At 50.5% G+C, this 13,924-nt stretch overlaps 1 protein-coding gene across 2 annotated transcripts in view; it reads left to right on the top strand.

Moving 5' to 3' along the window:
• Nucleotides 1–9,164, top strand: part of XKR7 (XK related 7) — a 49,426-nt gene extending 40,262 nt beyond the window's left edge. The window contains exons 1-3 of one of the 2 annotated variants that reach the window (XM_083507683.1): nt 3,823–3,858; nt 4,588–4,787; nt 7,831–9,164. In XM_083507683.1, coding sequence (XP_083363809.1) covers nt 4,664–4,787; nt 7,831–8,792 — 1,086 coding nt within the window. In that variant the 5' untranslated portion in view covers nt 3,823–3,858; nt 4,588–4,663 and the 3' untranslated portion in view covers nt 8,793–9,164. Of the gene's footprint in view, nt 1–3,822; nt 3,859–4,587; nt 4,788–7,830 lie in introns of those variants that run through there. The other variant, XM_083507682.1, reaches the window with a different exon arrangement.
• The last annotated feature ends 4,760 nt before the right edge of the window (nt 9,165–13,924 follow it).

Genomic DNA, 13,924 nt, shown 5'->3' with positions numbered 1-13,924 from the left:
AGTCTTCTAGTGGCACCTTAAAAACTTTCAAAGTTATTATGGGATGTGCCTTTGTGGATTACAGCCTGCTTCATCAAAAGCATTCAGTGCTGTCCTACAGTACAAATATCTGTGTCTGGGTGGGGCAGAGGATGATAAACCATGAAGTCAGGTGGGGAAAATGCCAAAAAGTACAGACAATTACAGCATCCCTGAAATCATACATATAAGTACTTGCAAGCCGAGATAGAATTTAATGCATCTGGTGAAGTGGACTGCAGTCCCTGAAGTCTTATGCCATTATCATAGAATCGTAGAGTTGGAAGGGATCAACAAGGGCTGTCTGACCCAACCCCCTGCAAGGCAGGAATCTCAACTAGATCATACATGACAGTTGGCCATCTAACCTCTGCTTAAGAATCACAACCTCCCAAGATAGACCTTTTCACTGTTAAACAGCTCTTACTCTGAGAAATTTCTTCCTGGTGTTTAGTTAGAATCTCCTTTCTTGTCACTTGAATCTGTTGATTTGGGTCCTACCCTGCAGAGCAGGAGAGAACAAGCTTTCTCCATCCTCCACATGATGATCCTTTTGATAGCTGAAGATGGCTATCATATCTCCTCTCAGTCTCCTCTTTTTCTAGGCTAAACATACTCAATTCTTCAAGCAATCCTCCTCATAAAGCTTGGTTTTCCAGGCCCTTGATCATCTTAGTTGCCCTCCTCTGCCCATGTTCCAGCTTGTCAACATCCTTTCTAATATGTGACGCCCACTTCTGTGGGTGCAGCCTAGAATAGCATTAGCTTTTTTTTGCTGCTGCACCATAGTGCTCCCCCAAAGACCTTAGAGCTCAGGCAGATTTGTATGAGAGGTTCGGGATAATACAGTCCTTCAGATCCCTCTCCTTGCACTGCTCTGGGCTCCAGGATCAGGTATAAATCTCACTTCTCTTTTTCTTTTTGTGGGAGAATACCATTTAGAATGTTGTTGTTGTTTAGTCGTGCCCGACTCTTCGTGACCCCCTGGACCAGAGCACGCCAGGCACTCCTGTCTTCCGCTGCCTCCCGCAGTTTGATCAGACTCATGTTTGTAGCTTCAAGAACACTGTTCAACCATCTTGTCCTCTGTCATCCCCTTCTCCTTGTGCCCTCCATCTTTCCCAACAACAGGGTCTTTTCCAGGGAGTTTTCTCTTCTCATGAGGTGGCCAAAGTCTTGGAGCCTCAGCTTCAGGATCTGTCCTTCCAGTGAGCACTCAGGGCTGATTTCCTTCAGAATGGAGAGGTTGGATCTTCTTGCAGTCCATGGGACTCTCAAGAGTCTCCTCCAGCACCATAATTCAAAAGCATCAATTCTTCAGCGATCAGCCTTCTTTATGGTCTAGCTCTCACTTCCATTAGAATAGCCTGGGCCTAAGCCGTACATACATGAAATGGTGTTTGCCCCATCAGCTGTCATGGCGCCCCAAACAGTGACTTGCAACATGCAGATGAAGCAATATGTCGCTTGCAGAGAGCGTGCTGCTGAACCGGCCTGGAATCTTTAGCACTGTGACGACGACAACAGAATATTTGCACTTGACTCTGTGGAACCTTTTCGGGTTCGGTGAACCTTTCAGAAAGATGGGGTGCAGGGAAAGCGTGGCAGCAGAGGTGCGGTGGAAGCAGGGACGAGTGTGTCAGTATTTGCAATAAGCACCTAAAAGAAAAGCCTTTTTTGGGTAGCAGCAGAACTACGTCTCCCCCAAACACCTACACGAAGTGCAGATTGATGGGCAGATGGTCGACACAGTCGTCGGCAGCAGGAGCCAAGGATCCTGTCGTCATCCGGCCCTGCGAGGAGTACAGTGCTACAGCTCCATGTGGCTCTGGGAGACCAGCTGTTCCTGCCTCCTTCTCTGGCACATTTGATCAGTGCAATGAGCTGTCTATAAAATCTCCTCCCCATCACAGCACCCATTTGATGGGCGTTTCACTAGAAGTCGGGTGAAGGTTGGTTCTGGAGCAGGCAGACCTAGAGGGAGACAGACAAACGTTCTACAGACGTCCTTCCTTCTCCACGCAAACTAATTTCGCCTCTTTCGCCACCGCCTGGCATGGCTCTTGGGCTTTTAAATATGGCGGACTCTCCTTCACTGGAGGTTTGTAAACAGATGGTCACCTGGCAGGGAAACTTTAGTCACGATTTCTGCATCGCAGGGGGTTGGGCTAGATGACCTTTGGGGACATTTCCAACTATGATTTTATGATTCTAAAAGTGAAAGAGATGGTGAAAAAAACATTCCTGCTTGTTGATTTTCTTAAGGAGAAACGGAAACTGTCTCCCTGTCCTTCTGCCACCCCTGTTGAAGCATCCTTTACCTAGGTTGTGCTGCGGCTGTGGGAAGTGGTGGCTGTTTTGGGTGAGAACTTGCGAGATTTGGGGGCGAGCTCGTGAGATCTCACTGGAAACTCCTACGAGCCAAAGTTCCTTCGCGCCCCCCCCAAAAAAAACCCCACAAGGTCTATTCACATCAAAAGTCTTGCTAGGATACATATACATATACAGTGATGAAAATCAGGCAGGCAATAATCCCAAAACGTTACAAATATCCATAGTCCAGTTCAAAATGGCAATTGCTCTCTGGAGGAGAACAGAGATACTGTCTTCACCCATCGCAAATAGGAAAAAGTGTGTGAGTGGCCATTGTATTTTTTCCCACCACCAGGTTTGGAAGTATGATGTCATAGTCCCCCCTCCACGCGGGTTCTGAGACAGCAGGCTACCTTTGTCCCGGTTTGCAATTGTCTAGCAATCATGCCTTTGTGATTTTGTCTGCAAATCCTCCCACAGGGAGTTTGAGTCAGTGTCAGCAGTACCGAGCCAGACAAATCAGTGTCCTGTCTCATGTCTCATCATAAGGCACCTCTGTTGGTGCTGCTTCTTGTGGGAATGTTCAGGGATGCAGGAGAGGATATATTCTCTGATTATAGCCTTTCCAACTTGTGTTAACAAGTTCACAATTTAGCAGAGTAACATTCCCCTTTTTAAACTCACAGCGGATGCATTTCTCAGGCTCGCTAAAGCCTCTATAATAACTGTTCTGGTATTTCCCCCTTTTTCCCTCATAAAAGATAAGACACGACACAGTCTTCTATAAAAGTATAAAAAGGTTTACTCACACATCATTCTGTTCACAATCGGATCCTAGAAGGCAGACTTAGCTTAGAAAAGTAACATACACTTGGAAACTATCTCATAAGGAGACAGAGAGCATCTTTGGCTAAGCAGATGTTGCTTCTTCGATGCATGTAGTCAAAGAGAGAGAGATGGCTGCCCTGCCCTGTGCTTTTGTGGTTACCTGCACAGGTGAGGCCACACCCACCTATAGTCACATGCAGAGGAAGTCTGTCCCAGCCCAGAAGGAAACAGGAAGTTTTCCTGCTGGCTGGACAAACATTCCTCCCCATGTGTAAACATGTTCAATCTAGGAATGTTGTACTTGACTGCTCTTGTGTTTCACATCCCACACTTCTCTCTCCCGCCAGAGCCCACCCAATCATCCAACTCAACCAGGATGCAGCTTCAGTACCTGAGAAGGCATTGGCTCACATTAACCCTTTGTTCCCTGGGCACTTCCCCTTCCTCTTCTCTTCCTAGTAAACTCCTAGGGCAGGGACCCAGTCTACTTGCTTATGGGATTCACATAGTGGTGCTGTATGAACAATTGTGCAATCACTATCCCAAGTATAAATTGTTGCTGTCTTGTGAGGGCTTTGTGTGACCGTGGAATGGCAGGATGTGCATTTACTTATTTATTTGAACCAAGCTGAGCAGAAGCGGGACCCCACCCACTTAGAAGCCAAGCTGGAGGTTCTCAGACAGCCTGGCAGAGCACAGGTGAGGAACCTGAGACCCTCCCGTCCTTGCTGGATTACAACGTCAATCTTCCCTGACCATTGTCCCATGTTGACTGCAGGGGCTGATGGGAGCTGGAGTCCAATGACACCTGAGTGTTGCAGGTTCCCCACCTTTGCAGCAGACTTTCAAGGAGGACTCCAACTAGACAGATCAGAGCTTCTTGCTTGAATTGAGCAACCAAACAGCAGTGGTAGAGGAAACCTCTCTGGCACCTGGGGCAGGGCAAACCTCCTGGCGGCGCATGCGCAATGCCCATAGAGATGGCGCATGCGCGGTGCCCGAATGGACGATGCTCAAGCGGCAGCCTGTATGGACAACGTATGCGCAGCACGCCCTCGGTTGCTCTACAGCTGGGGGGGGGCAGTGGGCCATCTTGTCACCCCCCCCAAGTGGCACCTGGGGTGGACCGCCCCCCTTCATACGCCCCTGCCAAGCAGAAGCCAGCAGTTATACGAGGCCAAATGCAACCATATTGGCTTAGTGTGATCACCTGATCTTTGCTGAGATGCAAACTGCGCTATACTTTCCAGCCAGCCGCAGTGGTGGCGCTCTGTGGCCCTGGACATCAGGCCAGCAGCTTCCTCTAGAGGTGCAAGGAAAAAGACTCCTGATCCCATTGCAATAATTCGCAGTTTGGTCCCCTCCAGGCTTGTGGTTCTCCGGTCTTCACCTGCTGTCTTCCGCATGCCCCCTCTCTCTTCTGCGCAGGTACCTGCGGACCCTGTACCTGGGTCTCCAGAGCCGCTGGCAGTCGGAGCATCGCCGGCGGCACTTCTACTGGAGGATGATGTTCGAAAGCGCCGACATCAGCATGTTGCGACTCCTGGAGACCTTCCTCAAGAGCGCCCCGCAGCTGGTGCTGCAGCTCAGCATCATGGTGCAGCAGAACAGAATTGATCCATTGCAGGGTGAGTGGAGCCTGCGGAGAAGCCCCCTCAAAGCCCATCAAAGTCCTCACCCAACTGGTGGTGATTTAAGTTGATTGCACCTAAGTACAGGGATGCCTGTACAGCTGATTTGAAGGCCTTTTACTACAAGCCCACTTCTCCAAAAGATGGGTTGTTGATTTTTTTTGCGATAAGGAAATTGTTAAATGCGCTAGGAAAGTGTGGGATGACGTTGGCTTTGTTGCAACCTCATCTAACCTCCCTAAAAACAAATCATAACCAACGCCCCGTGGGCAACTTATCTGTTGCTCCCGTCAATAAATTCTCGACCAGATTATGGGAGGAGGATTTGATTCAGTAACTGGGGAGCACAGCACCACTTTTTCCTTTCCCTAACTTTCATAGGAGAGACACGGGTGGCGCTGTGGGTTAAACCACAGAGCCTAGGAATTGCCGATCAGAAGGTCGGCAGTTCGAATCCCCACAACGGGGTGAGCTCCCGTTACTCGGTCCTAGCTCTTGCCAACCTAGCAGGTCAAAAGCACATCAAAGTGCAAGTAGATAAATAGGTACCGCTCCGGCGGGAAGGTAAATGGTGTTTCCGTACGCTGCTCTGGTTCGCCAGAAGCGGCTTCGTCATGCTGGCCACATGACCAGGAAGTTGTACGACGGCTCCCTTGGCCTATAGAGCGAGATGAGTGCCACAACCCCAGAGTTGGCCACGACTGGACCTAATGGTCAGCGGTCCCTTTACCTTTTAACTATCATAGGAACTGAGCATGCTGAGGCTTATTTCTGAGCAAACATGCCTAGAATTCCACTCTTCCCCAGAGCCCTTTGCACAAATCCAGCTATCATTTTTGGGCAGGTGATGCATGAATGTAACAGCATTTGCACCTCAGATTGATATTAACAGTCAAGTCAATGCTGCAATTATTCTATTTCACCCCAAGTATTTCCATATTTTTTAAAAAGAAAGAGAGAGGTTAAAAAAAAGTTATATTTTCCACACCTTCAAAATTTTCAGAAATGTTGTATCTCTTCCTGTCCCTCAATCCTTGACCCTGTAGTGCTCACTTTCTCCACCTTGCTGTAGCTCCTGCAATTGTACACCTGCAATTTTACCTCTTTCTTTCCATTTTCAGGCTGTCACCTTCTTTCTGTTCTCTCTCCATCTTCCCCACACCCTCTACTCATGCTTCCTGTTTCCACAATAAAAATGACTATGCTAAGCCAGAGCATAGAATAATAGAAATGTAGAGTTGGAAGGGCCCCCCAAAGGCCATCTAGTCCAACCCCTGCAATGCAGGAATCTCAGCTGGAGCATCCATGACAGATGGCCATCCAACCTCTGCTTGGAAACCTCCAAGGAAGGAGAGTCTACTACTACTACTACTACTACTACTACTACTACTACTACTACTAATAATAATAATAATAATAATAATAATATTTATACCCCGCCCTCCTCAGCCAAGACGGGTAGCTAACACCAGGTATAAAAACAATTGATTAAAATACAACTTAAAAAACAAGATTGAAATACAACATTAAAATGCAGCCTCATTTCAGCAGAAACTCAAAAACTTTTTTGGGGTTGAAAACGTCAAGTCTTCACCAAGGCCAACTATCCAGACTGGTCCTACGTGGACCAGAAAAAAGCCAGGGAAGTCCCCAAATAGGAGTTCCATCACAGAAGAAAAAAGGGAAAAAGAAAGAGGGGGAGAGGATCAAGTTGATTCCAAGCCAAAGGCCAGGCGGAACAACTCCGTCTTACAGGCCCTGCGGAAAGAAATCAGATCCTGCAGGGCCCTGGTCTCGTGAGATAGAGCGTTCCACCAGGCCGGGGCCAGTGTTGAGAAAGCCCTGGCTCTGGTTGAGGCTAATCTGACTTCCTTAGGGCCAGGGACCTCTAGGGTGTTGCTATTTATGGACCTTAAGGTCCTCCGCGGGGCATACCGGGAGAGGCAGTCCCATAAGTCTCCGAGGGAGACTGTTCCACTGTAGAACAGCTCTTACTCTCAGAAAGTACTTCCTGATGTTTAGCCGAAATCTCTTTCTTGTCATTTGAATCCATTAGTTTGGGTTCTACCCCCTGGAGCCATGGAAAACAAGCTGGCCCCATCAGCAGTTACCAGTCTTTTTAGTTTTAGGAAATGGGAAGTCCGGTGCAGTGCATCGAGGAGGCAAAACACAATGCTCTCTCCATACTTCCACAAATCTCTCCTGTGCCCCTCAGCTCCTCCACCCCATGCCCTAAGCAGGTCAAATGCTTCATAAGGAACAGATTCCTTCTCCCAGCAGCGGTCTGTCACAGGCATCACTGGGAGAGAGAGGGGCATGATGCTGAAGGTGACAAAGTGGATCTCCTGCCAGCGTGTTTGCACTGCGCTGGCCTCCTGATCGTTACAGGGTGTCCCCTCTTTTCTTTCCAAACTGCTCCACCCTCCTACAGCTCGTCTCTGTGTGCTATATATTTCCTTGAGGTGGGCATGACCAGCATTAAGGACGCGTCCACAAAGTTGCGACCCAATCCCCTCTTATCTATTGATTTCCTTGCATCCCATGTTTTCTCAAAGGAGCTCCGGGTGCACACACAATTCTCCCCCTCTCCGTTTGATCCTCAACAACAACCCTGTGAGGCAGGAAGCAAGGACTGGCATCCAAGGTCACTCCCAGTGAGTTTCATGGCCAACAAGTGGGGATCTGAACCCCAGCCTTCCCCAAACCTTAGTCCAATGCTCTAACCACCACACCACAATTGGCTCCCTTCTCACCATGTTCTTGGGATTTCCTCAACCATGACTCCGTTCTTCCTGCCTGTGTGCCTTTCTCACATGCACGCAGGGTCAGGCTAGCACCAGAATCCTCCTGTTCATCCTTCCATCACTCCAGTCTCTCTCCATGACCTCTGTCTCCTGCCCTCCTCTTGGATCCACTCCTTTTCTCCTCCTGTCTCCACCTCCCTCTCTCTCTCTCCCTGCGATCCCTCAGTAAGACCGTTTCTCTTCCCCCTAATTCCCGGCTTTCCCTTTCTCTCTCTCTCTCTCTCTCACCTGGGCAGGTCTCTCAGCTTCCGCCTCGCTGGTGTCCCTGGCCTGGACGCTGGCTTCTTACCAAAAGGTGCTGCGGGACTCCCGGGAAGACAAGATGCCCATGTCCTACAAGGGGGCGGTGACGCAAATCCTCTGGCACCTCTTCACCATCGCCGCCCGGGCCATTGCCTTCGCCCTCTTCGCCTCGGTGTTCCACCTCTACTTTGGGATCTTCATCGTCACCCATTGGTGCATCATGACCTTCTGGATCATCCAAGGCGAGACGGATTTCTGCATGTCCAAGTGGGAGGAGATCATCTACAACATGGTGGTGGGCATCATCTACATCTTCTGCTGGTTCAACGTCAAGGAAGGCCGCAGCCGCTGCCGCATGTCCATCTACTACGTCATCATCCTGTCGGAGAACGCCGCCATGACGGGCCTCTGGTACTGGTTCAGGGACCAGAGCGGGGTCCCCGAGTCCAACGCCTTAATTGTCGTCTGCGTGGTCACCTCCAGTTTCGCCTTAGGGGTCTTCTTCATGTTCATCTACTACTGCCTCTTGCACCCCAACGGAACCATTTTCGGGCCGCGCGGCGGGGGCTGTGTGTGCGGCGAGGAGCCCACAGCGGTCCCTTGCGGGGCGGGGCCCCCGGCCGACGTCGTCACCAGCCCCCCGCGCTCCTTGCCGAGGACTACAGGGGCCGAGAGGGAGGGCGTGCCGGGGGACAGAGACAGCTGCGTGCCGGTCTTCCAGGTGAGGCCCAGTGTCCCCCCCACGCCCGTCGCCCGGGCCCCACGGACAGAGGGGCCCGTCATCCGCATCGACTTGCCCCGCAAGAAATACCCTGCCTGGGATGCCCACTTCATCGACAGGCGCCTCCGAAAGACCATCCTGGCGTTGGAGTACACCTCGCCCGCTACTCCGCGCCTGCAGTACCGCACAGTGGGGGTCTCTCAGGAGCTGCTGGAGTATGAGACCACAGTGTAAAGCGGAGTCCCCCCTCCCGTGGGGGCCTGGAGCCACACCGCAGGGGCCCTTCCCAACCCCAAGGGCCACGCCTGGCTCCTCAGCAGCCAGAGCGAGCTGGCCTTGTGGTCCTCTCACCGCCATCTTTAAGGCGAGGCGACGGAGGCCCAGACAGCAGCGTCTTGACCCCAATGTCTCGTCAGCAACTTTGATTTGGTCTTTCTTTCTGTCCCCCCAACTCTCACACACACAGCACTGACGACTCCTGGTCCCCAACTCCTCCAGAGACAGGGGTGAGCTGGATTGAGGCCAATTGGTGCTATCTCTCCTCCGCAGTCTCGCTGCCCGGCCGTAAGGTTTCTTCTCATCCCCCTCCCCATCCCTCAGGCAGGTGTGCTGCCTTGAATAGGGGGGGGGGGAAATGCCACCCATCCCCTTGATGCGCCCCTGTGAAGGAGGCCCTGTGGTCTCTCTCAAAATACCTCACCTGTTCACCTGAGCCCAGGTAGCTAAGGCCTCTCGAGTCCGTGGATTATTTGCTGACCTCTGGTTGTTGGGCAATGGGGAGAATAGGCCGCCTAAGAGTGGCTGAGCAGTGATGATGGGATCAAAGTTAACCTGTGGGCAGGTGGCGGCGTTGATTCTGGGGACGCTAAAGGGTGCTGGAGAATCAAAAGATGGCTTCTGGGAGGGAGATAGGAGTGGCTCACAGGGGCTGGGGCTGGGCCTTTAGGGGCTGTGTGATACCTGCTGGCATCCGTGTGGGTTTGATGTGAGGGTCTGGGGCCACCTTCCCTTCCCTGGTGCCTTCCAGAAATTTTGGGCTACAACTCCCATCAGCCCCAGCATGATGGGAGTTGTAGTCCAAAACACCTTGATGGTACCAGAGAAGGCCGGTCTGGGGCACACTGGTAATATAAACAGACCCTTCTGTAAACAGACCATGGGGCTGAAACGAGAGCAGATTTAGCCCTCGAAAACATGACTGCCCGTCTCGTTCCTCGTCCATCTCCATTGGGTGTCCGTTTTCTCGCGACACGCGTCCCCTCATTTAAATATATGTAATTTGACATTGACAAGGAGGGCTTCCAGGAATGAATGGGTCTTCTTCCAAGCCGTGCGGGCATAAAAGGCAGGGCACGCACCGTTAATACGCCAAGCCAAGGAGCCGGTCTCTAAGGACATGTTACCTACATTGCAGTCTTATCTTGATTTCTATACCTCTTCTTCGCTTCCCCCTCCCCAAAGATCCCTGGGGGTTGTAGTCGGGTCAAGGTCACCGACGGCGTTCTGCTAAAGAGAGCCCCAGCTTCCCCCTCATGGAACTACAGTTCCCAGGGTTCCTTGGGAGAGGGGGCGTGGCCACTGCACCACTTTAGTCTGTAGTGTAGATATATATGCCTTAAAGGAGGTGCTGTGAGTGTTCTAGCCAGGATCAAATGGGCTGTTGTCCCCCTTCCCCCCCACTCAGCCCACTGAGGAAAGGGCTTCTCACCTGAGTGGGTTGGTGGCAGCAGCCGCTGCTTTGTGGCTTCCCAGATGATGTATTTTTCCCCAACTGCCCCCCAAAAAGCTCCGTTCAGGCCAATCGCAGCAGTGTTGGCCCCGCAGGATGAGCGACCCAGAACAGAAGTGTATACATTAGGTGGGTATTCGTCTCCATAGCGCTATCAGTATACATTGGTGCTTTTTTTGGAATGACATGTAGAAAAGAAGAAGCGTCTATCTGTCATGGATGCTTTAGCTGGGACTCCTGCACTGCAAGGGGTTGGACTAGATGGACACGGGGTCCCTTCCGACTCTACCATTTCGTGATTCCAAGGGAAAGCTAGCAGCCACATGGTTACAGAATAATGTGTGCAAGACTTGATCGGGCTGGATGGTAAGCAGATAATGACACAAAGAGTCCCACCGGCCCGTCAAGTCCAGCACTCTGTTTTCAAAGCAGCCAACTAGATGGGAAACTGGCAATCAGGATTTGAACCCAAGACCCCTCTCCCTTCCTGTGGTTTCCAGCAGCTGGTATGTCGAAGCAATGCCGTCTCCAACTGTGGAGTCAGAGCAGAGCCATCATGGCTAAATAATAATAATAATAATTTGTTGAGCGGCCTCCAACAAAGACCAAAAATACACTAAAATGTCACACATTAAAAACTTCCCTAAACAGGGCTGCCTTCAGATGTCTTCTAAAAGTCTGGTAGTAGTTGTTCTCTTTGGCATCTGGTGGGAGGGTGTTCCACAGGGCGGGTGCCACCACCGAGAAGGCCCTCTGCCAGGTTCCCTGTAGCTTTGCTTCTTGCAGCAAGGGAACCGCCAGAAGGCCCTCGGTGCTGGACCTCAGTGTCCAGGCAGAACGATGGGGGTGGAGACGCTCCTTCAGGTATACTGGGCCGAGGCTGTTTAGGGCTTTCAAGGTCAGCACCAACACTTTGAATTGTGCCCGGAAATGTACTGGGAGCCAATGTAGGTCTTTCAAGACAGGTGTTATGTGGTCTCGGCGGCCGCTCCCAGTCACCAGTCTAGCTGCCGCATTCTGGATTAGTTGTAGTTTCCAGGTCACCTTCAAAGGTAGCCCTACATAAAGCACATTGCAGTAGTCCAAGTGGGAGATAACTAGAGCATGCACCACTCTGGCGAGACAGTCTGTGGGCACGTAGCCCTTGATATCCCTTTCCTCCCTGTTTACCTGTTCCTGTCAATGTTTACCATCTAGCCTGATAAAAGAGTTCTGTATTCCTGCAACATGCTGCTTGGCCTAGTAAACCAACTGCCCTAATGAAAATTCGATTGTAAGCTGCTCAGGGCAGGGGACTGTCTATTTTGCCTGTTCCAAAACGTCCAACAGTGTGCATGGAGGGAGGCGGAGGCAACGGGGGAAAGAGGGGAGGAGAAATAAGCAAAATAGCAAATTGTGATGGTTCCCACATATTTAATTTTCATATTTAAGTTGGGGGCGTGAGTTTTCTCCAAAGGCTTTTGGAGGGCAGAGGTTTAAATTTGAAATATGGTGTGAGTCCTAATACTCATGCCTGCCCCCAAACCCGAAGATACAGTGCAAATAAAGTGATCCCTTTTATTTGACTAAATTTCAATGCAGTCCTCAGCATGGCCATTCCGCAGTCTGTCCCACTGACAGCTGTAGCCTCAGTCTGCAATCCTGAACATCAAGGGTGGAGAAACTTTGCCCCTCCATATGCTGTTGAACTATAACTCCCATCAACCCAGGCTGGCACGGCCAGTGGCCGGGGTTGATGGGAAATGTAGTTCAACAACATCTGGAGGGCCAAAGCTTCTGTTCACCTGCAATGCGTACTTTACTGGGAGCAAGCCCTACTGAATCCAGTAAATATATTAAGGATGGTTCCAAATACAGCCTTTGAGCTATACAGCATTCTTTGTCAAGTGTACATACAGTATTCGACAGCAGAAAGGACCTGACCAGATTGATATGAACCTCAGCAGGGTGTGGGAAAAGAATAAAAAGGTACCGTATTTTTTGCTCTATAAGATGCACCAGACCACAAGATGCACCTAGTTTTTGGAGGAGGAAAACAAGAAAAAAAATATTCTGACTCTCAGAAACCAGAACAGTAAGAGGGATCACTGTGCAGTGAAAGCAGCAATCCCTCTTGCTGTTCTGGCTTCTGGGATAGCTGCGCAGCCTGCATTCGCTTTATAAGATGCACACACATTTCCCCTTACTTTTTAGGAGGGAAAAAGTGAGTCTTATAGAGCAAAAAATACAGTAAATGTAAAGGGACCCCTGACCATTAGGTCCAGTCGTGGCCAACTCTGGGGTTGCGGCGCTCATCTCGCTTTATTGGTCGAGGGAGCCGGCGTACAGCTTCCGGGTCATGTGGCCAGCATGACTAAGCCGCTTCTGGCAAACCAGAGCAGCGCATGAAAACGCCGTTTACCTTCCTGCCAGAGCGGTACCTATTTATCTACTTGCACTTTGACGTGCTTTCAAACTGCTAGGTGGGCAGGAGCAGAGACCGAGCAATGGGAGCTCACCCCGTCACGGGGATTCGAACCACCGACCTTCTGATCGGCAAGTCCTAGGCTCTGTGGTTTAACCCACAGCACCACCCACGTCCCGGGAAAAGAATAAGAGATCTTTAAAGGAACTAATTTGATTTGAAGTGCTAACCTTGCTCTTTGGGTTCCTATTGGACCTGTGTCATCCTTGATACAGGCCACATACATGATTAAGCATCCTTAGGTCTAGGCAGTGGTGGGACTGGCCTCGAGGGGGAAGGAAGAATGTGGAAGAAGGGGCTGTGCTTTTTGGCCAGTAGAGAAGGTGCATTGGTTGAAAAGGGTGGGAGGAAGCTATTTTAGCAGGGGCAGGGATGAGGTCTGTCAGCTGGGGGCAGTGATATTACTGTTGACAGGAATATGGCTGGTAAAAGATGAGAAAGGGGAACATTCTGGTTTATTGAGTTGAAAATATTCTGTGCTGCCTTTTTTTGCTGTTGAGGCTTTGGAGGGTGAGTGGGATATTTTTAGAAACTGTCCATCAGTCCTACTGCTGACAAAAGCTCCCACCCAAATTAGTAAGCGATGTGTGCAAAATTGTGGGTGGGCATTTGCTGGGTGTGGAATTTGATTGTCCAGCCCATTTGAATTTGACGCTAAACTTTCCTTAACTGGATTAGAAAATTAGTCTCCAGCTCTAGCTGAGCCTTGTAGATTCAGCGCTCAGTGCTCACGCATCCATATTTCTGTGATGAAGTAGCTTGAATTTTGTGATGTGGGTAGATTATGTAAATAGGAACCACTGGTTCTGATGGGGATATGCAGAGCACTCGAACCCATTCAGCCCCTGAGATGCCACCAGCCATTGCGCAGCCGTTTCTGAGTTTATCTCTGGCTCCTATAAGGGCTAGAAACTTGTTTTGAAGAGCTGACAACCTAGGGCCAATTTTAAATTCTGCACTGCTGTGGTTCCAGCGCATGGAATGCACATGACCCTGCCTTTAACTGTGCAAGACCGAAGGGCAGCTACACAGCAGCCGCTTAGAGTCCCCTGGTGCTACATTTACTGCAAAAATATCTGCAGCTGCTAGGGCAGGGATAGGAGGAAGAGAAAAGCAGATCTGTTGCAGAGAGGAGAGAGGTCCCTGGCCCCACCTTAAACCTCGCTGCAAGAA

This window comes from Podarcis liolepis (assembly GCF_965112155.1).
Source record: "Podarcis liolepis genome assembly, chromosome: 6".
Taxonomy (NCBI): domain Eukaryota; kingdom Metazoa; phylum Chordata; class Lepidosauria; order Squamata; family Lacertidae; genus Podarcis; species Podarcis liolepis.
This window is presented reverse-complemented; position numbering and strand designations above follow the sequence as displayed.